This window comes from Podarcis liolepis (assembly GCF_965112155.1).
Source record: "Podarcis liolepis genome assembly, chromosome: 5".
Taxonomy (NCBI): domain Eukaryota; kingdom Metazoa; phylum Chordata; class Lepidosauria; order Squamata; family Lacertidae; genus Podarcis; species Podarcis liolepis.
The window spans coordinates 58,359,772-58,383,840 of record NC_139556.1 but is presented as its reverse complement, the minus strand read 5'-3'; the positions used below and the strand labels follow the sequence as shown (position 1 = coordinate 58,383,840).

The 24,069-nt window shown below is 42.6% G+C and overlaps 1 protein-coding gene across 16 annotated transcripts in view; it reads right to left on the bottom strand.

The window, feature by feature from the left end:
• The window catches only part of SH3PXD2A (SH3 and PX domains 2A), a 260,873-nt gene that overhangs the window by 61,995 nt on the left and 174,809 nt on the right, over window positions 1–24,069 (bottom strand). For 14 of the 16 annotated variants that reach the window (XM_083505057.1, XM_083505058.1, XM_083505059.1 and 11 more), the window contains one exon: window positions 17,368–17,499. In XM_083505057.1, the coding sequence (XP_083361183.1) occupies window positions 17,368–17,499 (132 nt within the window). Of the gene's footprint in view, window positions 1–17,367; window positions 17,500–17,622; window positions 18,107–24,069 lie in introns of those variants that run through there. The other 2 variants (XM_083505053.1, XM_083505055.1) reach the window with 2 other exon arrangements.

Sequence of the window (24,069 nt, the reverse complement as noted above, 5' to 3'; positions counted from 1 at the left end):
AGAACAATGGGAGTTTTGAACACTGGACGAAGTAGCTCAGTATCACCATATTACACCAGTGCTTAAAGCTCTGTACTGCCTGCCACTACATTACCAAGCTAAATTCAAATTTACTATTAGCAGAGCTGGCTCTGCCATTAGGCAGACTGAGGCAGGTGCCTCAGGCGGCAGAAGCCCCAAAGGTGCCCTGCTGCCTCCACTGGCAGCACAGAAGTGGCACTGGTATCAGCACTAATCACACCCAAATCTGTTGAGTTCTGATCTGAAATCGATGCTAATGCTGGCACTGCTTCTCTGCCAGTGGTGTGAAACCGGATGCGCTGCCCCTGACTATTAGTATATAAAGTCCTATACACCAGCCAGATCACTGCACTCATCATGCAAAGCCATCCTGTCTGTCTCACATATTAATTCTGGTTCTATGCAGTCTAAGGCTTTCAGCATGGTGGCACCAGCACTTAGAAACATTGTTCCTATTAAAATCAAACTGATATTTCATCACCTACCCCAAATGTGTTTCACTAAACACATTAATTATATTTTAATAATTTTATTGTACACCACATGGTATTTTTAATGAATTGATAGTTTAGAAATACCCTTATTAATAAAAGCAAAAGTGGCAAAGTTTGCACACCTGAAAGAGGGTGGCATAAAGCAGGAACATCCCAGGCCATCTATGAAACTTGTCCCAGAAACTAAAACAGGCAAACAGAATCTTAGATTTTGTTGTTGTTTAGTCGTTTAGTCGTGCCCAACTCTTCATGATCTCATGGACCAGAGCACGCCAGGCCCTCCTGTGTTCCACTGCCTCCCACAGTTTGGGCAGACTCATGCTGGTAGCTTCATGGATCACTGCCTTGCCGTGGCAAAGGGGCTTGAATCACTCAGAGAAGCTATGAGCTATTCCGTGCAGGGCCACCCAAGATAGACAGGTCATAGTGGAGAGTTTTGACCAAATGTGATCCACCTGGAGCAGAAACCAGCAAGCCACTCCAGTATCCCTGCCAAGAAAACTCCATCTTAGATTTTAGCAGAGCCCAAACAGGGCATGATACCAGGAATAGGCAGAAATAAAGACTATGACCTTACAAGCAGTTTTAAACCTTGAGAAAAGGAGCACCTATTGCCTGAGCTTAATGAGACTCCACACAATATGGTGCCTGTGATTTTTAAAAACAATGGAGAGGAAACTGATAAAGCACCATTTAACATCTCCAACACTACCTAGTGCCATGAAGGAAGGAATGTCTCAGCATCTTAAAATCTTCAAAAAAGAAATAATAGAATACTGGGCAACACTGCTGAAGGTAAGTTAGGAAACCAACACACTTGGATTGAATCAACCAAAACCAATCCCAACTGAAACCAAATTATTTGGAAAAGGCACACTAGGTGTTGGGACCAAGGAATAACAACAACAACCTTGTAGTATAAGGTACCATAGGATGCCTTTTTTTGCTTTTGCTACTTCACACTAGCACAACTTGTCATTGCCTGTCCCATATTTGAAAAAGGAAAGAGTTCCTTGAAAAGCTTTTGAAATGCTGAGATTAAACTGGTAAAAAAACACACACAAAAAACTGGCTTTCAAAATTCCAGAATTCTATTTAAGATTTCAATTAAAACACACTTTTCTGGCACCAATTTCTTTCCCCAGTTCTCAACCACCTGGCAATAATCTAGCCCCTAAAGTAGAAGTACAAATGAATGCCCAAATTAAGCAGAGCCAAAAGCTTGCTAGAGAATTTAATCTCTTCCAAGTTGAATTTTGGAATTTGTCCTCCATTCTTTCCTACAACATTATACATTTTTTCCCTTGACAGCTTGCAGATTTACAGCTGTTCCCAGATATTGTTCCATTCTTGAATAAAATTGTGCCTTCCCCACAAGCAAATGAAAAAGGGTTTTGCAATGGGTGGCAAGCATTAATGCTCACAGAGTGCTCTACTTGACTGTACAGGGGCTTTCAACAGAGCAGGAGCTTCTAAAAACTACATCAGATGGAAAGTCAGAATAGCAGCAGTGGGGTACCGGGAGAAACAGTCCTGACTTTTCTATGACCTACTCCCCATGGGGAAAATTCGAGAAGGCGAAGAGTCAAGCTGTGCACGCCTGATAGCCCACACTAATTCTACAATAGTTCCACCAGAAACATGAACCAGCAAGAGAGCAATACAGATTAAAACATGCTCTCCAGATTCATGGGGTGGGTAATACTGGGTGTCTACCAAGAGCACCTCCTATCTTCTTGGCGCCTCCCCTGCCACAAGCTGCTAAACATGTAGAGGAGAGTATTTGCAGCACATCAAAATAACCCAGCTATGTTTAATGAAGCTCATACTGTATTTCAGAAGGACAAGGATTTTTTGAGAGGGGGTGGCAGAGAGAAGCAAAAAAGGGACCACACATGGGACTGAGCAATTTCCACTTTCTGGGAGTCTTTTCCCGTTAGGCATCTGTGTTATTCTTGACTCCTTAGTCTTAGATTGTTGGATACCTCAAGCATTCCTTCCATGGCACCACAGCCACAACGGCTGAAGATGTTTTAATGGGCCATGGAATCCCCAACCTTTCTACTGAACCTTTCCAGTTTCCACCAGATTTTCCTAGCTCAAATGTCACTGCATGAAAAGATCCAGCACAAACACAAGGAAATGCCCCCTAGTGGAAGAATTTTAGAAATGAAAACTTGAAAAAGAAAAAGGGGTAACATCCAGAGTACTGTTATTACTAAAGCTGCTCCGGCAAACTTTCACCCAGTTAGCTTGTTGTGTGTAATTGGCAAAGCACCTGCACAATAAACTGACTGAACTGGATAGCAGAAGATGCCATTTTGTCAAATGAGAAGCTGGGTTTAGACAGGGTAGATCTACTATAGATCAGAGGTTTTGGATTTGAAGGCAGCATTTGATTCTGTTTTCTGTGTAAGACTTTGGAGGAAATTAGCCTCATCCAATATAGCCAAAAATGCTACTTTTTCTAATTAAAAGTTTGTATAATAATACCTGGCTGAAGGCAGAATGTATTACAAAGGATATCTTACAGATCCTGTGCTATCTACCAAAGGGTTATGATAGTTGCCTCCTATCCTGTTCAACCTAAATAGAAATTTTATATATTTAATTGGGCTAACAATGACAATAAAAATGTACAACAGGCTGGTACAATAAAAACACCCTGAGTATACTTTTATACATAGAATGCCATAAAACCCAGTACTGCCATGGGTGGAATGAATCTTAAAGAATACTAGTATAATGTATTATTGAATCAACGAAATCCACTGATAAGCAACAGGATGTGAGACCATGTGCTTCTTTATTAGCACTTGTAATAACATCAAACGAAACCTCTGCAAATCTACCTTTTTACACTGTTGAGTTTCCATCATTGCATATTTATCATACCTTTAAGCTGGTCACACACAAAACTGTTTTAATGTATAGAAATTTTACTGCAAATTTTACTGCAAAAAGTAGATCCGAGGAGAATATTGTTGGACATTTTCCATATATTGTCAAAACAAACACCTTAAGGGCGAACTATAGGAAAACCAAGTTAATGGTATGGATGGATGGTACTCAAATACCATTAATTCTGATCCACTGCTTTATAGGAAAGGATAATTGTAAAAACACAACCCTACAGATTAAAGCAATTAAGAAAATCCTTCAATTCCAGATGTTATTATCCATGGTGCTAGTTAATTCATTCTCTGTTTCTTAGACATTTCAGACATTCACAATGTATAATTTTTTTACTATTCTATCTGCCACACACACCAAACAGTCCACTGGGACTATGCAAGTTGGTTTGTTAGCTATTTTGTACAGCTCTAGGTTTTCACTCTTCTTCAATACGGTTGTTAGCCTAAAGTCTTTATACAAACCCAAACAGGCTCTAGAACTTTTTTCACATAAGAAAAGACTATACATTGACTTCACATAGTATCACAGCTTTGGAATGGCCACTCCAGAAAAGCCAGCAATTTCACATCATTAGTGCTGAGGAAGGCAAAATTCCAGCCCTATCTATGCAATTTGCAATCTTGGGTTACAGCCCTAGCTATTTCTGAAGGAAGCCAAGAGTTAGGAAAGAGTCCGAATTAAATGATCCAATGATATTTTTTTATTTAAAAAAAACTTTAGCTGATCGGGGGAAGGGAGACTTCAATTGTTCTCATAGGGTTCCCAGCCACGTAATAAAATGCACAGGTCTAGGTGGATTTAAGAATAGATATTTCAAGAAACAACCAGTAAAAGGGATGCATGGCAGATCAGATAGATGGCAGGTGAGAATGGCATAGTTGGTGAAGGTGAACTCCATCTTATTTCAGAAGTGAAGAGCGAGCAGAATCAGTTTTGCTCTGATTTTGAACACTTTGCTCCCAGATCTCCCACCTACTCTGCCTGGACTGTTTAAATGGCTCCTTCCTCAGGTGTTCATGTGCAAACATAAAGTCTTTGCCATTTTACAAAGTAAAGCCAGGATGGAAAGCTGCCCGGAACAGACCTTGACAATAAGACTAAAGAGAGAAAGCATTTATTGCATTTACAGCACAATTTGAGGCCATACATACAAGCACCTACTAGAAGTGCTTCATTCCTAAGATGAGAACACCGAGATTCAAAATGCACCACCCTGCTAGGCTGTACTCTTACCCCTTAATAAATTTGCTAACTCCAAGTGTGGGAAGGGGATGCAACCTCTCAGTGCTGAGGGTAGGGTGGCCACTTCTGCATTGCCCTCAAAGAGAAAATGCACTACAAAAAGAGGAAATCACTTTGCACTAAATTTGCCCAAGCAAATTTACATTTATAGTGCGTAGGTGCAAATTTAGAAAGAATTATCGTATCATAATTAGAAATATAATTCATTACACCGTAAAGAGGAAGACTATGTGCTCGCCAACATTTGTCCTGCCACTTTTCCCCAGAAAAACCCACTGTTTACCACTGTATCGAAACAAACGTCAATCGTTTTTCCTGCGGATTGACATTTGTTCTGATTTAGTGATGTATGGAAGTGAGAGCTGGACCATAAAAAAGGCTGATTGCCAAAGAATTGATGCTTTTGAATTATGGTGCTGGAGGAGACTCTTGAGAGTCCCATGGACTGCAAGAAGATCAAACCTATCCATTCTGAAGGAAATCAGCCCCGAGTGCTCACTGGAAGGACAGATCCTGAAGCTGAGGCTCCAATACTTTGGCCACCTCATGAGAAGAGAAGACTCCCTGGAAAAGACCCTGATGTTGGGAAAGATTGAGGGCACATGGAGAAGGGGACGACAGAGGACAAGATGTTGGATAGTGTTCTCGAAGCTACCAGCATGAGTTTGACTAAACTGCGGGAGGCAGTGGAAGACAGGAGTGCCTGGCGTGCTCTGGTCCATGGGGTCACGAAGAGTCAGACACGACTAAACAACAACAACAACAACAACAACAAGTGATAAATAGTCGGTTTTCACAGTGAAAGCAGCAGGACAAATGAAAACCCACTCGGACCTGTGCGTAGAAAGCATGGGACAAGAAGAAGTGTGGACAAGCCCTGCAATAGGTTACTCTTGTGCCTGTTCAGTCTGATCCCAGGTGCTAACTTCCTTGCTCTCCTTTATCTTCAAACCATGTGGAATGGACAGCTGTTCAAACAAGTGGACTATACTCTGTAAAGGGAAGGGAAGGGGGAAGGCAAGGCAGAGAGGCTTTGCTTTTCATGCACATGTTCCAGAGATGAACTCTTAACATGACTCGCTTGACAAATCAGTTTGGGTTCATCTTATTAACTCTGCAAACCATAATAAAACTTTACCCACTTTGTTCACTCTACTGTTAAGTCCATCCTCTATGTTCTGTTGCAACTTGTGATACCAGAAGAAGATAAGAAAAACTGAGGGAGCAGGACATTAGACATAAGCAGAGGGCTTTCCTGGATTCCTTGTCCTCCCTAATGTTCACCCTGCCTTTTGCTGCATAAGGAATTTGGGAGGTACGCTAAGAGTGGAGCAGAGTGATGCATCAGCCATGCTGGTTTGTCTGTCTGTGAGTGATATTAACCATCTGTGCACTAATTTAATAGAAGTAGTATTCCCTGAAGTGGGAGGGGAAGAGGAAGAGAAATCCAAGGAAGATTTCTTTACTGACCACCCCACCCCAGCTATGAAGTTAATAAGCTGTGGCTGTTTAACAAGCATGTGTTTATGTCAAAAAGAACTAAGTAATTGTGTTGCTGGGAAGACAAAAACCTACCATATAAACCAAGAAAGAGAGAAAAGTACTGGAGAGAAAGGACACATATTTCTGGTTGCAACTGAAACCAGTCTGCTAATGATTGCAGGTTCTTTGACTGCCAATGCATTATTGAAACTGCTTATTTGCTGTGCAGCCCAGGGGAAAATAAAACCAACACAGCACGCTTTATTAATCTTGTCCTCGTCTGACATAAAAATGCACCATCCGTCTTTTATTTGATATTTGCAGACCAATTTGTCAAAACAAGCATGCAGATAAGTCATTAATCATTTCCCCTGATTAAACAGAAGAAAGGGTTGGAAATCAGCTGACATATCTTTTAAATCAGTGAGGAAAATCTTAAGGTTTAAAAAAACTTTACTTGAAGGGGAAAAGGGGAACACACCCCCTTGTAAAAAAGCTTTATGATGTAACTAGAGCCCATCAAAACAATAGTTTATTACTATTATTATTTTTTATTATTATTTTATTATTATTATTATTATTATAGGTTTTTCTCATTTACGAAAGCTCATTGTCTCTTTCTTCAGGTTGTGTTTTCTACAGATCAGTTACATTTGTTGTGAGACAATAGTTTTTCAGATGCTGTATCTCTAGAAATCTAATCCACAAGGTAATTACCAAAGGGAATGGGAATCCTTTGTAATATCCCTTAGATCTTTCCGGGTCTTGCTCTCTCAACAAAACTGCTGAGCTGGTGACCTATTTGGCGGATATATAAACCCAATCATTATAACATTAGAGTGTTTTAATATAGAAAGCAGATTTTTCCTGGGGAGGTTTCAAGGTCCCCAAGCTGGCAATAGTTCCATAAACAGAGGGGAAAATGTGTAAGGGAGTCTGGTGGGGGGAGAGAGGCCCAGCATACAATTTTTTTCCCTTTTGAGCTGCCAGCCTGAGCAGTTGTGGATTTCTCCATGAGAAGTGGGAACAAGGAGCCAAAAAAAACCTGACAATTGGAAGGAGCCAGAAGTGAAAATGAAGGGAGAAATTAAAATTAAGTAATGAAGTTTCCAGTTAGACTTTTCCAACCGAGGGCTGGAAGATGAGAATGTGGAAATATCTATATGCTGCCACATTGCATAGTGGAGGTCTCATGCCTCTCTGAACAGATTTCTTATACAAAAGTCATCTTTGAAATGTATCTACATAAGCCTTTTCTTTAAACAGGAATCAGGTGCAACACCACATATTTGGTTCCCTTTACCTATCCCAATTTAACAAGTGAAATGGTTGGTTTCTTGAAATGGGAGGTTTGGGAACATAAGCCTTGGGCAGACTTAGACAACTAGATTATATCTGTATTAACAGTGTGGCACCCATGGTAGCAATGATGGATTTGGGAATTTTCTGAGCTCTCCCTCCTGGCTTGCTGCCCCCTTTGTCATGAGATGGTAAGGGTGGTTAACATCCTCCTCCCCACTTCCTGGACAGTACCTATGTACTAAGGTACTATGTACTAAGCTAAGGAAGGAAGTTAGAAGAGTGATGCTTTTTCCCAGCTTCTTCTTTCTGTTCTATGTGCTTTTCAATGCTTAGATTGACACTGGAGCAGGGGAAGCGAAGTGGACCAATGTTTTTGTGGTGCTGCAAAGTCTACCCCTTTAAACTTCGGTTTGATGGTGGTTTTGTGGGGGCCCTGTGTGAAATCATGCAAATTCAAGAAGATTGATTTTCTGAGGGTTCTAAATTAAAGCACCCCCCCAAAAAAAGAGAGAGACAGAAAATGACTGAGAGGATGGAGAGGAAATAAGGAACAAGAAGCAGGTGCCTTCAGTAATCACTCAAAAATCCAAATGTGTCCACAGGCTCAAAACATTTAGTGATCTACCGTATTTTTCGCTCTATAGGACACACTTTTTCCCCTTCAAAAATGAAGGGGAAATGTGTGTGCGTCCTATGGAGCGAAACCATAGCCCCGCGACCTTCTCCCGGCTGGAGAGGTGACACGTGGCTATGGCAGGAGCCTCTATAGCCGCGCGTCACCTCCCCAGCCGGGAGAGCGCGCGCGGGGCTAAAGCAGCCCCCCGCGACCCTCTCCCTGCTGGAGAGGTGACGCGCGGCTATGGCAGGAGCCTCTCTGCTGCGCCTTTCCGCTGCTCCCTGACCTGCTCTTTGGGGCTGGTGGTGGGCTTCCCCCCGCCAAAGAGCAGGTCGAAAGGAACCTGAAGCCTGGAGAGCGAGAGGGGTCAGTGCACACCGACCCCTCTCGCTCTCCAGGCTTCCAAGGTAGCCGCCTGAACGCACCTTAAATGGCACCTTGTTTTAGAGCGGGAAAACAAGAGGGGGAAAGTTCTCCCCCTCTCTGTGCAGCGCCTCCTGCCGCTTCACTGAAGGGGCACTGGGCAGAGAGGGGGAGAATTTTTTTTTCTTGTTCTCCCCCTCTAAAACAAAGTGCGTCCTATTGTCCGGTGCGTCCTATGGTGCGGAAAATACGGTAGTTCAGTACTGTCTATACACAGATTAGCAGTTGTCAGGTTTTCTGACAGAAGTCTTTCTTCAGAATCCTACCTAAAAATGCTGGGGATAGGGCCTGGGAGCTTCTGCATGCATTATGTATTTTACTGATTGATTTATAAAAAATATTTATAAACCATCCACTCATATAAAGTATCAAGCTGTCAGGAGAAAGCGAGCAGTAAACCACACTGTGCAAGTTGGAGTTAAGTCTTCATTAGCAAAAGCACGTTCTGCACAGTAATGTCAGGCCTAATGCGCACAGCAACTCATCTCTGGTAGGTCTTGCCCCATGAAGCACAAAGTTTTAGGAACAAACTTTTTGGTGAATAACCAAAAATCAGGGATCTCAAACTTGTTAACCGAAAACACAAAAGAGCTTATCCTGTAATCCCCACCATGCGTTACATCTCCTTCCATCACCTGGATTTCACATCAACTATCAATAGGTTATATGGCCCTAGAGGCCACTATCTCCACTTCACTTCCTGGCTTGGGTGGCTCAGCAATGCCAGAAGACCACTCTTGTATCAGAAACTAAAAACAAAATTGCACATGAAGTGCATACACAGATCACCAACGAGGAAGGAAAGAGTTCCGCTTTGGACATTATGGAGAAATACAAAGCACAGATCACCCATGCTTTTGCCATTTCCCCAGCTTCTCTTCATCAACAAAAGTCACCCCAAATGAGAACTGAAAATATCAACTGCTTCCAAAACAACATTATCAAATGTATTCACCACTTGGGCACTAGGCATGCAACATAGCCTCATTGATCTGAATGTCATATCTTGGCTAGCTGGGAGCAACTATTTGTGCAGAACAGGCAAGTACCACTTGTGACTGACCAAGCCAAATGCAGCCCACCAGGGACCTAAGCTTGTATTTTTATCTGTCCAGGACTGCAGACACAGACGCGGTTTGGCACCTGTTAGGCCAAAGTATGTGGCAGGTGTGCTATGTTCAGCAGATCTGGTACTGATAGAACATGTAACCAAGTAACATTGTTTCCACATTCAAAATGGGGCTTTCATTTGATCCAGCTTCAGGCAGAAAAGTATTGGATGTGTTTACAAAAGAACAGTGGATGGACACTCTTCAGGAAGTGTAGCAGAGGTGGGAAAATTGTCTGGCTGTGACTACCATCATCCCTGACCACTGGCTATGATGACTGGGGCTGATGGAAGCAGTAGTCCAACGACATCTGGAGGGCACCAGGTCCCCCATCCCGCTCTTTGGAATAACTAAAGTGCCCTATACTTTATGCATCATTTCCTCATAAAAATAAGCTATAGCCTATTATGACTGGAATGACCCAATGTTTACTCCTAGCTCCTAAATATCTGCTTTTTGGACAAAGGAGTCCCTTTCTTATAATTCTTAGTAACTTTCACAAACACTCATCCAAGATAATTTTCATTACTAAAATAACCAAAGACAAAAACGAATTCTCTACTCTGTGGGTGGCACTGGGGAGCTCTGGTCTGCAGCCAAGTCTCTTTCTCCTGTGTGTTTGTATGTTTAAAATATGTTCTAACATCCTTCCACGTTCTTCTGAATTCCAGTAAAAATTGAAACATCACAAGACAATTGCATGACACAGTAAAATATGCATATCCATCTTGAGTAATTTTGGCATGACATTGCCATCTGTGCTGCATATGATTAGGATTCAAGTTGAACATAATGCAAGAACATCTAATGAGGCTGCTCCCTTTGGAGAAGTCACGAGAGTAAAGTTGTTTGGAGTGGTGCATGCTACCAAGCATGAAAATGGAGCTCTGCTGGGGAGCACAAGCCTGCATTTGAAACCCAGAGAAACCTGATAGCAAAAAGTTAAGTGTGTTGGAACCATTTCCATGGGGGTTACACTCAAGGCCATGACTGTACAAATCAACATAAGGTAAAGGACCCCTGGATGGTTAAGTCCAGTTAAAGATGACTGTGGGATGCGGCACTCATCTCGCTTCAGGCTAGGGAGCCAGTGTTTGTCCACAGACAGCTTTTCGGGTCCTGTGGCCAGCATGACTAAACCAATTCTGCTGCATGGAGACCATGACGAATGCCAGAGCGCATGGAAACACAGTTTACTCTCCCACCACAGTGGTATCTATTTATCTACTTGCATTGGTATGCTTTCGAACTGCTAGGTTGGCAGGATGTGGGTGGTGCTGTGGTCTAAACTACTGAGCCTCTTGGGCTTGCCAATCAGAAGGTCGGCGGTTCGAATCCGTGTAATGGGGTGAGCTCCCATTACTCTGTCCTAGCTTCTGCCAACAATTCAACATACAGCCCTTATGAGACCTAACCTGTCTTGGCGTATACCAGGGGTCTGCAACCTTTAAGACAAAAAGAGCCACTTGGACCCGTTTCTGAAGAAAAAAAAACACCTGGGAGCCGCAAAACCATTGTGACATTTAAAGCATGCGCACTGCTGCCCTCTGATCTGACAGCAGGCGGGAAGGTGACGTTGGGACGGTGCGTGACTAACGCACGCACCACCCCCATGCGACATCACAGCCAGTACAGCGCCTGCCACAGTGGGGAGTGTCGGGGCGCACAATGCGCCTCCTCCCCTTGCTAGTATCCGCCCCGGAGCCGCGGCAAAGGTGTAAAAGAGCCACATGTGGCTCTGGAGCCGCAGGTTGCAGACCCCTGGCGTATACCATTTGCACTGCTCACAATAGGGTTGCTTCTAGGCAACCTGTACATTGAGAATTCACTCTGATTTGTTTGGACAAAGTTTTCATGGAGGTTGAACAATATTAGCTGCTTATCAAGCATTGATTAGAATAGTTTGTGGGGAACTTATACAATGTGCATCAAGCAGTTGTTATCTCACACTTCCAGTACATTTCCCCATCATTTTCCTTATTACATTTGAGGTGGGCGGGGAAGCAGGCTTCTTGTGCAGGAGCACCAACTATAATTGTGTAACCTTAATTTCCCATCATGTGGTTGAATACCACCTGAAAATACCAACAGATTGCAAGTGCCTTAGGTAATAAAAATCCAGTCCGTATGACAAGCACACTTAGGGAAAGTGAAGGATTCTCGAAATTTATTTATGCTCCCACCTTTCCAAGTTCACCTGCCTTTGTTGCACAAGGCTGAAGTCAGCACACCAATTAATCTCAAACTTGGTTTAAAGTTTGTGAGGGGCAAAGAACTGTACAATGACACCTCCAGCATTAATACCTCTGCCGTCATAAATATATTATTTTCCATCAATTACTTGTCCTTGTTCAATAACTCCATGCCAGTGCCAAGCCAGCAAAGGCAGGCAGACAAGGAAGTTTGTCTATTAAAAGAGGACAGGGGAGAAAAGCAAAGCTAGCATCCTGGAGCAGTGATATAATAAGCAGTTTCATATTTTTTGTTAAGAGAGTCTCAAATCAAAGCACTTTCCTGGTAGCCAGATAGCATTTCTTCCTCTGGGACAAGGCAGCCCTGGGACAGCCAGACAGCTGCCCCACATAACCCATCAGATATTTAAACACCTCACAATCCCTTCTCTACTTTCTTGGCGCAAAGGAATGTCAACAGAGTTAACTGTTCGCTGAAGCTTGATCATCTGAAATATATCAGCTTTCCAGCCACTGTGTTATAGCCTAAGGCACAACTAGAGCAGATCTCTTCCTATCTAGCATCCTCCCAGCCTTCCAGCTGATAGAGAAGAGAGAGTGTGACAGGAGGTTAAAGTGACAAGGAGAGAGAGAAAGGGAAGAGTTAACTTTACATGGCCATACCCAATGGGCATATAAAGATTCCTTTTACTTCTCATTCACCACTTTAAAAAACTAATCCTCTGGCACAGTACAAGGCAACTTTCCACACAGATCAACTGTAACCTCTCCAATCTGATCTCAGAAGGAATGAGGTGTGATGAAAACTCAGTTACCTAGCGACTAGTACCAATCATTTCACTTCCAGCTGCAATTAAGCGTATTGCTTTATCCTATAATGGCACTCCCTGCTGCCAGGCAATAACCAACCAAAACAGGAAAACCCTTCCAAAATGAACTGGGGTGGTCTGAATCCCTCACTCAAGAAGTTAGCTCAAATTGTTTATATACTAACCAACAGTGTTTTAACTGTATACAAGACTTGTGCAACAAACTGGAAAAGTCAGCAAGGCTCACACAAGACCACTGAAGACTAGTGACTATCTCACTTTCTAGACTATCTCAACCAGGTAAGTTGGAGGAGGAGCACATAACAGCCAACACTTCTGGAAGCAAGGCTGCTGTAGGAAGAGCATGCCCATACTCATCTTAACTCCTGGAGTCTAAATGTTTTGTAGCCATTATTGTCAAGTACCCCTCCAACACAAGTGGATAGGACAAATGGAACAAAATTTAGTAAGGTAGTGATCCTTGCCAAACTTACATGGGAGTAAGCCTCATTGAATGAAACATGGCTTTCTTTTGAGTAGATCTGTTTAGTGTTGCAGTCTAAGACCCAGTGCATGTCAAAAACAGTGACAGAAGGGGGGGAAATCTGTGCCACAGAATTCTCTTGATTGCTTCTAGGGGCATATCCTAACTCAACAGTTAGTTTATGGGAATGGGATGTTCCCTACTAAATAAATGAAAGTTCCAGAAAGGTTACAGAAGCCTACCAGCATGAGAGTTGTTTTTGTGACTGAGCAGTTGGTCGAGTTAAGAGTCATCTTCTGATATGGGTAAAGTCTACAGACCTATTTATCAACTGCTACAGGGCAAATGCAACCAGGGTTCTGCTTAGTCTTAACACATTCACACTCGTTCAGTATTCATTCTGGCAGGGCTTTGCCTTGCCTAGTCTGACCCTTTAAGATAACAAAGTTCACTCAATCATCTCCAAGATGATAATCATGTGTCCCCTAAGCTTTGTTATATTAGTTTGCCTAGTATAAGATTAGTTGGACCAACATTCTGGCTTCGTATTAGGCTGAAAAGTGAAACCTGCCAGAGCCATTCAAAAAACTTCATGCACCAATATGGATTTGGCCTTGAGGCAACTCTCTCTCCCCAAACTGCACAACATCAGTGGGCAACCTCCAAAACTCATGCACCTTGCCGCTTGCTTCTTTCTTTAGCAAAAACACTGCACACACATAAGCAAACCTTCTGAAAGGTCATATCCAGAGAGTATATTTCTATATATCTTAAATTGTGGAGTATGATGCATTAACTGCCTTGAGTGGAAAGAATGCATTTCTTTCCCTTACTTTTAAGGTAAGATGACTTTAGGTACAAGTCCTCTGCAGCCATGAGGAAGAATATTTAAAATAATTATCTTTTACATGTCTATGGAAACAATGCAATGGCCACAAGAAACTTATCCACATCTGCCTGTGCAGTAGCTATCTGCTACTCAGCAGAAAGAGGCAGTGTACAGAAAAAGAAAAGAAAAAAGAAAAAGAAAAATAAATACGCTGCACCATAAAATGATAGATCACAACAAAAAGACAAACAACAGAATTTAACACAAAGGTGGCATCTTGACCAGAGTTTCCACTTAGGACCATTGGGGATGTGTGTGTGAATCATGTGACAAATGGTTGGCAGTTTCACTGCAGAGAAACAACCTGAAAGACAGACTTTACATTCTAAAGAAGTGCCAGAGCAAATTCCCTTGTTTGCCTGGAGTCTGACTCTTCCTCCATTATTTGGACATTCTGGATCCTCAGTGTTTGTTGTATGTGAAACAATAGCCAAGACCAGAAGAATAGTGGAAGTCAGACAGTCCCTCCATAAAGGGATGGAGAAGCTCTCTGGAATTGCCCAGTTGGCTGCCAGATAGTCATTCTTTTAAGGGTTCCCCTCACTACACTGGGAAGATTTCTCCTTCAGATGCTGCCATAACCAGGCTTCCCCCCATCTTTCTCCTTCCATTTTTGTCCTCCTTTATCACTCTGTCCCTCAAAGCAAGTGTTTAATTTTAAAGCACTGTGTGCCCGCCCCCCATACCTCTTCCCTAATGTTCCCTTCATTTCACACATGTGCATTTGTAATTGGTCCAGCCTTCTCTCACTTTCACTCCTCTGCTATGATGGGGGTGGAAAATGTTTCACAGCAAAAATTCTTCTAGTTTTGTTTTGTTTTTTGCAGAAAAAAAACGTTTTGTAACTTCGTTAATAACAATAAATGCAGGCCCATTTCAAACATAGTATCAAGCTACCTTGGCAATTCTGAAGGTTTTAGCTTGGTTACTAAACACAAGTAAGATAAACATGCTAAATCTGATCCCTCTCTAGGACATCAGGAGATTTCCCAAAACTAAAAAATTTCCAAGGAAAATTGTTCTGTGCAAATTACCCACGTTTGTATAGGAAACTTTTCAAAATTTTCCATTTCAATTGTTTCTGGAAAAACCACATCACTACTTCCGTGCCTTCTGCTATGAAGCTTCCTAGCAGGGGCAAACTAAGACATTGTGCTTCCTGAGGCAAACGGAAAAGATAGCACCCTCTCTCTGCTCTATGTGCAGAAACTGAGCAGAATGTCACATCCACACCACACATTTAAAGCACATCTAAAGCACACCGCTTCCAGCAAAGATTCCTGGGAACTACAGTTTGCTTCTTACAGAGCTACAATTCTCAACACCCTTGGCAAACTACAGTTTCCAGGAGTAGTGGAATGTGACCTTAGCTGAATCTTACTTCAACAGTGGTCATGGGACAACATCCTCCACTGAATCAAAGTGTAGCAGGCTAGCTAGCTGGGAGGGGGGGTTAATAGGGCAAGCTGTACATTACCCACAGCTTTTGTCTCCTCCAACATCTTGTTGTTGCCCCCACCCCCCAAGCATCCACCACCCGAGGTGGTTGCCTCACTCTGCCTCCTGTATGTTTTGAACATAGCCATATGCATCAGTTATGTTATGGATAGTGGCTTTTTTCTCTGGCGGGATGCAGGAGTATGCATACCCCTAAACATTTTGTGAATCTAAGTTTGGCCTCATTGAGGGGCAGTATTCCAATATGAGTAGGAAAATGAGAGTACCCCTAAACATTTTTTAGGGAAAAAAGCACTGAGTGTTACCATTTAAACTACTAGCATGAAGCAGGAACCTCATCAAAGAAAAACATAGCATCTAGCTTCTGCTTATTTCCCTTATTCTATTATCTCCTCTGTGCTAGCCTCTTACAAACAAGCTTGTCCCCATTCACTTGTCTGAGCAAGGACAGACCACCAACCACCCTGGAACTCCAGCAGATGAAGTCATTGCTCCTGCACTGGGTTGGGGGTGGGGAATGCTGTAGAGCTGCACTCCCACCTTTACCACAGTACTGGGATTAGGGTCTTCTGTAGAAGATAATGGAAACCATGTTTTAAACCCTTGGCCAGAGTGTCTCAACCTACCACACTTCTTAAGCCCTAGATCTAGTTGCCCAATAAGCTTTCAACCTTACTCAGAGCTGACCCCAAGGTATTTTATTGTGTGTGTCAAATTACAAGAGCACACACACCCAGTTCATGTGGAGAAGCTGGCCACACTGACCACTGAATATTACTGCAACAGTGGTGATGGGACATCATCATCTACCACACCCAAGAGCAGCCTGTTAGCTTAGGGGCCACAGGGAAGGCTGCCTGCTTTGTCCTCTAACAAGGGGAAATGCCAGAGGTGGAGTAAAGTCAGGTGGGTAAAGTCAGGGGGAGGTCAGAAAGAATGGCTAGTGTGAAGGTGGATGAAGAGACAGAAACATGACTGAAGGTTAACTCTAAACTGCCAGGTAACATGTATTCAAGTCTTTGGACATTTTTGCTTTGTCTGATAGCTTATTTAAAACTGCTATGTAGAGAAACAAAATCTAGGAATTGCCCGAAGAGCTTTGATGCTTTTCTCCCTTAAAAAGGAACCCAGTCTTTGGCTTCCAAAAGGTCACACATGAACACCAGTACTTTCTATCTATTACATATACAGTCTTGGATTGATACATTTTATTAATTGGAGACTAGAAGTGTGTATTTTAAAATCTAAGTGGTCTCTTGCTGGAAGATTTCAGTTCAAATTGCATTGTTCATGGTCTAAACTAGATACATCTCATTACAACATAGATTGCTGTTAGCCAGTAAAACACTCAGAATGAATTACTTCACTGAGCAATGATAATACTTATTCGAAAATGAATTATATCAGTTAAAAGCAAATGTTACCCACACAACCACTTTTAAAAGCACTTTAAACCTTTCACTGCCATATAATCTATAAAGATCCCACCGCCTCTCAAACCTTTGTGATTGGGTGAAAGGTTGAACTGCCATGCCAGGTTTTCATCCCCAGAGGAATATTTTTAAATAGACCATCCAATAAATCCTTCAAAAATAGTGGCAAGTAATGGAAATAGTGAGATCTTTTCCAGCAGAGAAACGGCATCATTCTTAGTAAATACATAGCATATGCTGTGTACATCCCCCTCCTCCACAACCCAAGACTTTCCATTAATGTATATTGGGTAATTAATGTACAGGCTTGGAAGACATTCTTACAGCAAAAGGCAATATTTTGGCCACAAGCCCAAACCAACTGGTGGGGGCAAGGGGAAGAGAAGAGAGAAATCCCACCTCGAGTCAGGCACTCTACCAGATGCAATGCATAAGATACATGAAGGGCTGGAGGGGGAATGGAGAAAAGTACATATATATTTCTTTCAATGTCTTACCACTTTCATTCTTCTCTATTACATCCACCACCTCTCCAGCTTGCAGGCTGATCTCCGAGTTTTCCTGTTTCTCATAGTTAGACACCACCACATACTGGTCCAGGATCATAGGTTCAGAACTAGCGTCAGCACCTGGGGAAGGGAAAAAGCAAGCTGTGAGCCAGCTTCCAGCCATGGCTCCTCGAGAGCGACCTCTGTCCATCCGACTCATGATAGGCTGATTTGTCACCAATGCCAAGCCAATCAGAATACAACCTTGGCTCGCGGCATATCCCCAAATGGCTGGCCATATAGAAGAAGTTTCCTCTGGCCCACAGCTGAGTAGTACAGAAGAACATTGGAGACTGGTTGAAAAGGGGAGAAGGGGGAGGAGGAAAAAAAACCACCCAAGAGTTTAACACAACAGCATATTGTTAGATAGCAAGCTGCAGGATGGAGTTTGAAAATAAACCTCTTTCCAACATGGTTGCCACACCATCCTTGTTCCCATTCAGAGAGAAAAATCCATCTCGGTCACAACCAGCATAAAAAAAAAGGTGGGGGGGTTGAAATCCAGGGCTGCCTCGCTAAATGGGAGGGCGGAAAAACACCCAAGTCCACAACTTCTCCCCGTCATAGGCTGAGCTCCTGCCTCGCTCTCACAGGCTCAAGCTAAGAGTCAAAAGGGGGGCTGTGGACGCCAATCATATTTGCCTCGCGCTGCAGTCCTTAAATAGAAAACACATGAGCCGTGTTGAATAAGGGAGGTGGGGGTGGAGGAAGGGAAGAGGGGAGGGCGCAAAGGACTGTTTACTTGAAACAGAAGAAGAAGAATTACAGCACCAGATTCCTGCTTACACAGTTCCCCTCTGCTCCGCTGCTCAAGCTCTTTCCAAATAAAACTCCCCCCAGTGTGTCCCCCTGTTAAACTGAGATGTACGTACAGAGTCATCTCTTTTTTGTGCAGCTGTAAAAAAAAACCACAACACTTCGCATAGTAAGAGTCATTCTTCAAAGTTCTCTAAACCAACACAAAATGCTTACATTGGATTCTTTCTCCCTGCCTCCACTCCCCAGCCACCCAGCTGAGCGATGCCCAGGCCTTTCCTCTTGTGAAAGTCTTCCCATCTCACCCACCCCATCCATATTTTCTGGTTCATTTTCTCAGTCTTAATCGTATGGGTGTGTGTGTTTTTTTTTAAAAAAGCAAAGGAACAAAAAAAAAAGTGTGTTCTGCCACCAGGGACGAAGGCTCACCCTTCCTGCCTTATAGCAACAAGCCGCTGCAGAAGCATGCCTGCCCCTTCGCTCATAAGTCACTCAGAAGATAAACAAGGCCCTTCCCCGCCCACTTCTAAACACCCACAGGAAAATCTGCCCCTGTACATTACTCCTCGGCGCCTGCAAGAAGAAATATGTGCTACAAAAGCATTTTTTAAGCCAGGACTCTTCCCCCCACCCAGGACTCCACACACACACACACACACACACACACACACACACACACCCCAGTCATGAACAAAAGAAAACCCTGAAGGAAGCCAAAACTTATTCTCAAATGAGCTAGCAATCATTAAGCTTCATGAGAGACGTTTACAAGATTGCATTCAGTTTGATGTGTGCATCAAAAGGGGCATTACCTCCAAGCACAGGATGGCATGCTTCTTGAATATCCCCACCTGGGCTCACAAGACACCTCATTATCAGTGGTCCAGTCACTTTACCGGACAATAGATGTCAAAATCCTCCTTACTCCTTGCAATGATGATATCACTGGCTAACAGTGGAAACCTATGCATGTTTACTAGGAAGTTACATCTGGAAAACCAGCACATAACTAGCAGTTAGGGTGGTCACAGAGGACAGACCTCCATTTAAAGGTCTGCCCAGTCCTCATCCAGTTTAAAAGATAATAAACCATATAAGGAGGGAGAGAAGCTGCTGTTAGTGCATTATATATTTTGCAAATTTTTAAAGTTCTGGTGTGGTTTTTAGCTGCCTTGTATGCAAAAAACTGGGATAAAGTGAAAAACAAATATAAATATTGGAGAAAGAATTTAGGGGCAGCTTGGTGCAAGTAAGTTCCCTAGAGACCTGTAATTTATGGCATACATCCAGCATGGTACTGTGATGAAAGAGAATTCTCACCTCCAGCGCAAGATCTGGTCAGCTTGGGCTGGACAATGAACTGCTGACTGACTAATATGGGAAGCTATGCATGTTAATCAGACACTTTTACTTTGGTTAAACAAAATAGAGAATAGCTGTAATACACATTGAGACAGAGACAGGCAAGTTCCTCTCTCAAACTTGTTCTTTTCCAACAACCTTGTTCTTTTGCAACATTTTGACTGGTCTAATAAAGGCATTGCATTGTAAAGTATAATCTATAGTATAGTATGGAGTATATTAAACTCAAATAAGGTTAAAGTTAGTTGCCCACCTTCAATATGGTACATATTTAGAGACCAAGTCTGCAAAGATGTATCTATCACAGCATCTTAAGCAATATTTATTTTATGACTGGGAAGAAAGGGGCTACAATCAGAAAACCCTTTCCAGCTATCACAATCCACAATTCTACAGAAAAAGAGGAAAAAGAAGCCTTCATTGTTTCAGAGCAGAGAAAAGTATTCTTCTTTCGTGCAGCATTTGTAAAAAAAAATCTTCTCCATAGACGTGTTTAATTGGTTCCATCTATCAAAAGATTTTATTTATAGGATGGACAGCTTCTAGAGAAAGAGAGAGAAATGGGAGAGAAATGGGGGGGGGGGGGAGAGAGAGAGAGAGAGAGAGAGAGAGAGAGAGAGAGAGAGAGAGAAAGAGAGAGACTTGTCTCATCCAAACTGTCTAATTTAACATGGATTGAGTTCCTTCCGACACTTAGCAGGAAGGTTCCCAACAGCCATTTGCCCTTCTTTGACTCTCCCGATTAAAGTAGAGGAAATACAAATGTGAATGCACCCAGTGGAGGAGGGGGACGAGAATAATCGTGGTATTATTAAGTTCCATTGTCAATCGTGAAAAAAAAGACCAGGCTAGTTGAGATGAAATTTCTACTGGTTTCTTTTTAAAGAGAGAGTGCTTAGGATTCAAATCAGTCTAAGACAGTGATGGCCAAACTTGGCCCTGCAGCTGTTTTTGGACTACAACTCCCATCACCCCCAGCTAACAGGACCAGTGGTCAGGGATGATGGGAATTGTAGTCCCAAAGCAGCTGCAGGGCCAAGTTTGGCCATCACTGGTCTAGGAGAATTTGCACTCTCCACTCCTCTATGGAAAACATATGAATGCGTTCAGGGGCACCCTTCAACATCACAAAGCTCATTAAAAATAAGCTATTTGGGAAACTGGATTCCTAACAAAAGATTAAGCCCAACAACCCTCTCTCATTGTTTCTATTAAATGTTGTTTTGAGAGAACATACTTAAAATAATGTCTTCAAAGGTTGGGGGATTTTCTATACTGAAGTCATTTCCATATAGAAAATATAATGCAAGGAATACACAGATTATCAAACAAGCAATAATCATACTTTTTTCTTGTCTTCCCATATACATCTGGTTGGCCACTGAGGCTGCTGGCTAGGGTGTGTGTGTGTGTGTGTGTGTGTGTGTGTGTGTGTGTAAGAGAATCATACACATATACATGAATGCAATGACTGACTGTAACATAGACATGATTGCCAGCAATCAAATAGTTTCCTGAGATAATATATTATTTTACATCTTAAACAGCCATTTAGGTTTCCAGATAAATGGGAGCTTTCTTAATTTACCCAGTTTATGTTTCCTATATTACTCCATGAAATCACAATCCACTTAACCTAATTTAACAAAATAACTGAAACAAAAAATATGATCTATCTGTACTCAAATGGCTACCTTCCTCATGGTCAAGTCAATAGGAGCATGAACTACATTTAGAGCTGTGCTGGCTGAAGAGTTGAGAGGAGAAACATTTTTATGAAAAAACTCACCCCCGCACATTAAAAAGGCACTTCCCCTTCAGGCAATTTCTTCAAAAGTGAGCTAAAGCAGTTGCTTATGTAGAAAGCATGCCCTTACTCTGAAATGGCTTTATTTGCCTTCAGTGATGTCAGCAACATGCAGCCAAATCAAATTGGCTCATCATCTTAAGCAATTGATGATTTGGCTTATATCATTATAGAAAGGAGAAAGAGGGAGTATCAGGACAGCAACCAATATGGAAACAACAGCAGTGAACAACTTCTGGAAAATGTAAAAATTCCCACTGAAGTCCACATCTAGAATATGGGGCACTTACTCTAATTAGGAATTGGGGAACATTGAGCATAGTCCTAACTACAACACACACCTCAGATTATTGCTGTTCCTCCATCTGTTGCTGAAATGTCAAGCTATCCTGTGAATAAAAGTTTAACCTGGCTAGTTTTGAGGATGTTCTGACTAAAAAAAGGTAAAGGTAAAGGACCCCTGACAGTTAAGTCCAGTCGCAGATGACTCTGGGGTTGCGGTGCTCATCTTGCTTTACAGGCTGAGGAGCCGGCGTTTGTCCGCAGACAGTTTTCCCGGGTCATGTAGCCAGCATGACTGAGCTGCTTCTGGTGCAACGGAACACTGAAACCAGAGCAGCACACAGAAACACCGTTTACCTTCCCACTGGAGCGGTACCTATTTATCTACTTGCACTTTTTGGTGTGCTTTTGAACTGCTAGGTTGGCAGGAGCTGGGACCGAGCAACTGGAGCTCACCACATCAATTCGAATTACCGAATTTCTGATCAGCAAGCCCAAGAGGCTCAGTGGTTTAGACCACAGCACCACCCACGTCCCTGTTCTAAGGGTATGCAAAAACCCCTATCTAAAGTATGTGATATTTTTAAAGAGGAAGTGGCATTGCTCACTTTCATCCAGCCTTTTCTTCAACGTGGTACAATAAGCAACACAGAAACAAGGTAACAAGTATTATCCATGGAAGCTGCAAATGGGATCTATTTCTTGATTCTAGTTCCATCTATACTCCATACATTTTTATCCTTATCTATGTCCACCTGTCCTTTTTCATCTGGTTCTACTGATCCCCCTGCCAAATCTAATGTATGTTTGTTTTTATTCACAACCAATTTTACAAAGGTTAGCCAATTCTCCATTTTAAATTGCAGCAGGTGCTTTAATGGGGATCTGTCCAATACACAGTTAGCAAGACTAGTAACTTAAAATAAGTGGCGATTCTCTAGTCCCACTGATATTTGACACACAGTTAGTGCTCATGTCGTATCTCTGGCCTTGCCTTCTTATATGTCTTTTTCTTTTGAAAATCTCTAATCTGAGCAATTCATTAGTTCTGCAGGCTCTCCACCCCCAATCACTTTAGATTTGTTGGTTTCAGAGATGACATTCAGCCAAGAAAAAGTTGAGACAGAGGAAAGGGTGAAGTCAGATTCCTTTCCCCAACCACCTCAACTTCTTGGAAAATTGGCTCACAGTCTACGGACTCCAATCAACTAGGTTACAGGTAGAAAAAGTTAAGGCAATGGTATTCCACACACAGATGTGTGAAACCACTTGGAGGGCATCCAAGAAGCTGCCAGACACAAGTTCCCCAACAGTTGGAGAACACCTAAATACTTTGGCACTTGACCCATTTCAACTGGCCGAAGCAAGTGTGGATTCTTTTAGCTGTGCTTTGAGATAGAAAAGGGATAGAGGCTGATCTTTTAAGGCAGGATTGAAGAGTGGAAGAACATTCCTAAAGGTGGCAGTTTGGTTTAGAGAAGTTTAGGAGCAGGAAACTATTAGACCAGGTGTTCTCTCTATGCTCAGTTCAAGTGTTCTCAAAGTGCACTCAGGGCAGAACTTTTACCTCTTGGCAGCCACAGTTCTTCCAAATTACTTTTGCTTAGGTAACATAAATGTGGAGAAAGCTGGAAGGGAGAGATGTCCCATCTACTGATTCTCTCCAGAAAACAGCTCCCCACAGGCATCTTTCCCCCTAGCCAGAAGGGGGAAAGGAAGGGTATAAGAACAGCCCATGGTGTATTTGCAGGGGAGAACTGGTGAGCAGAGGCGGAGGGAAGACAAGTAAAAAGAACCAATTTTTTTGGCCTGAGAGCATTAAATACAGAAGAGACCGGGGGTGGGGAGATTGCTTTCTCAAATGGCTTACATACAGTGATTTCCTCCCATTTAACTTTTTTCCTGCAAAAGGCTGCTCATACACATGGACTTTTACTGAAGCTCCAATTGCCTGCATCTTGCCATCGCAACAAATCCAGCCAGGTAATACTGCACGGTGCCAAACAGAGAGAGAATTTGGCTCAGAGTCTTAACATTTTAGAGGTGCAAGCCTCCCTTTCTCAACCTCCATCTCACACCTAGGCAGTTTATGTATTCCCATGGCCATATACACAAAAAAGTATCCGATGGGCTGCAAACTTTGCTTTCTATTAAACTGCTGAAAGACATAATTTGATACCTGAAAGAGCTTTGAGTTTTCTAAACCAAAGCCGTGCCTAATGAGGCACACATGGTCTTCAGTGTTAGCCATGCAAAATCCAAGGACAAATCTTTGTCTCTAATTTTTCAGACTGTCTTTTCCTTTCCATGCCATCCAGATTGTTTGTTCCCTGCAACCCCCTCCCCCCGCCCCAATGTTTCTTAGAACTTAAGACAAGGGAAAATTTGCCTCTTACAGAGCGATCCCAAGACTAACTCTTCTCACATCTGTCTTGATCCCTGCA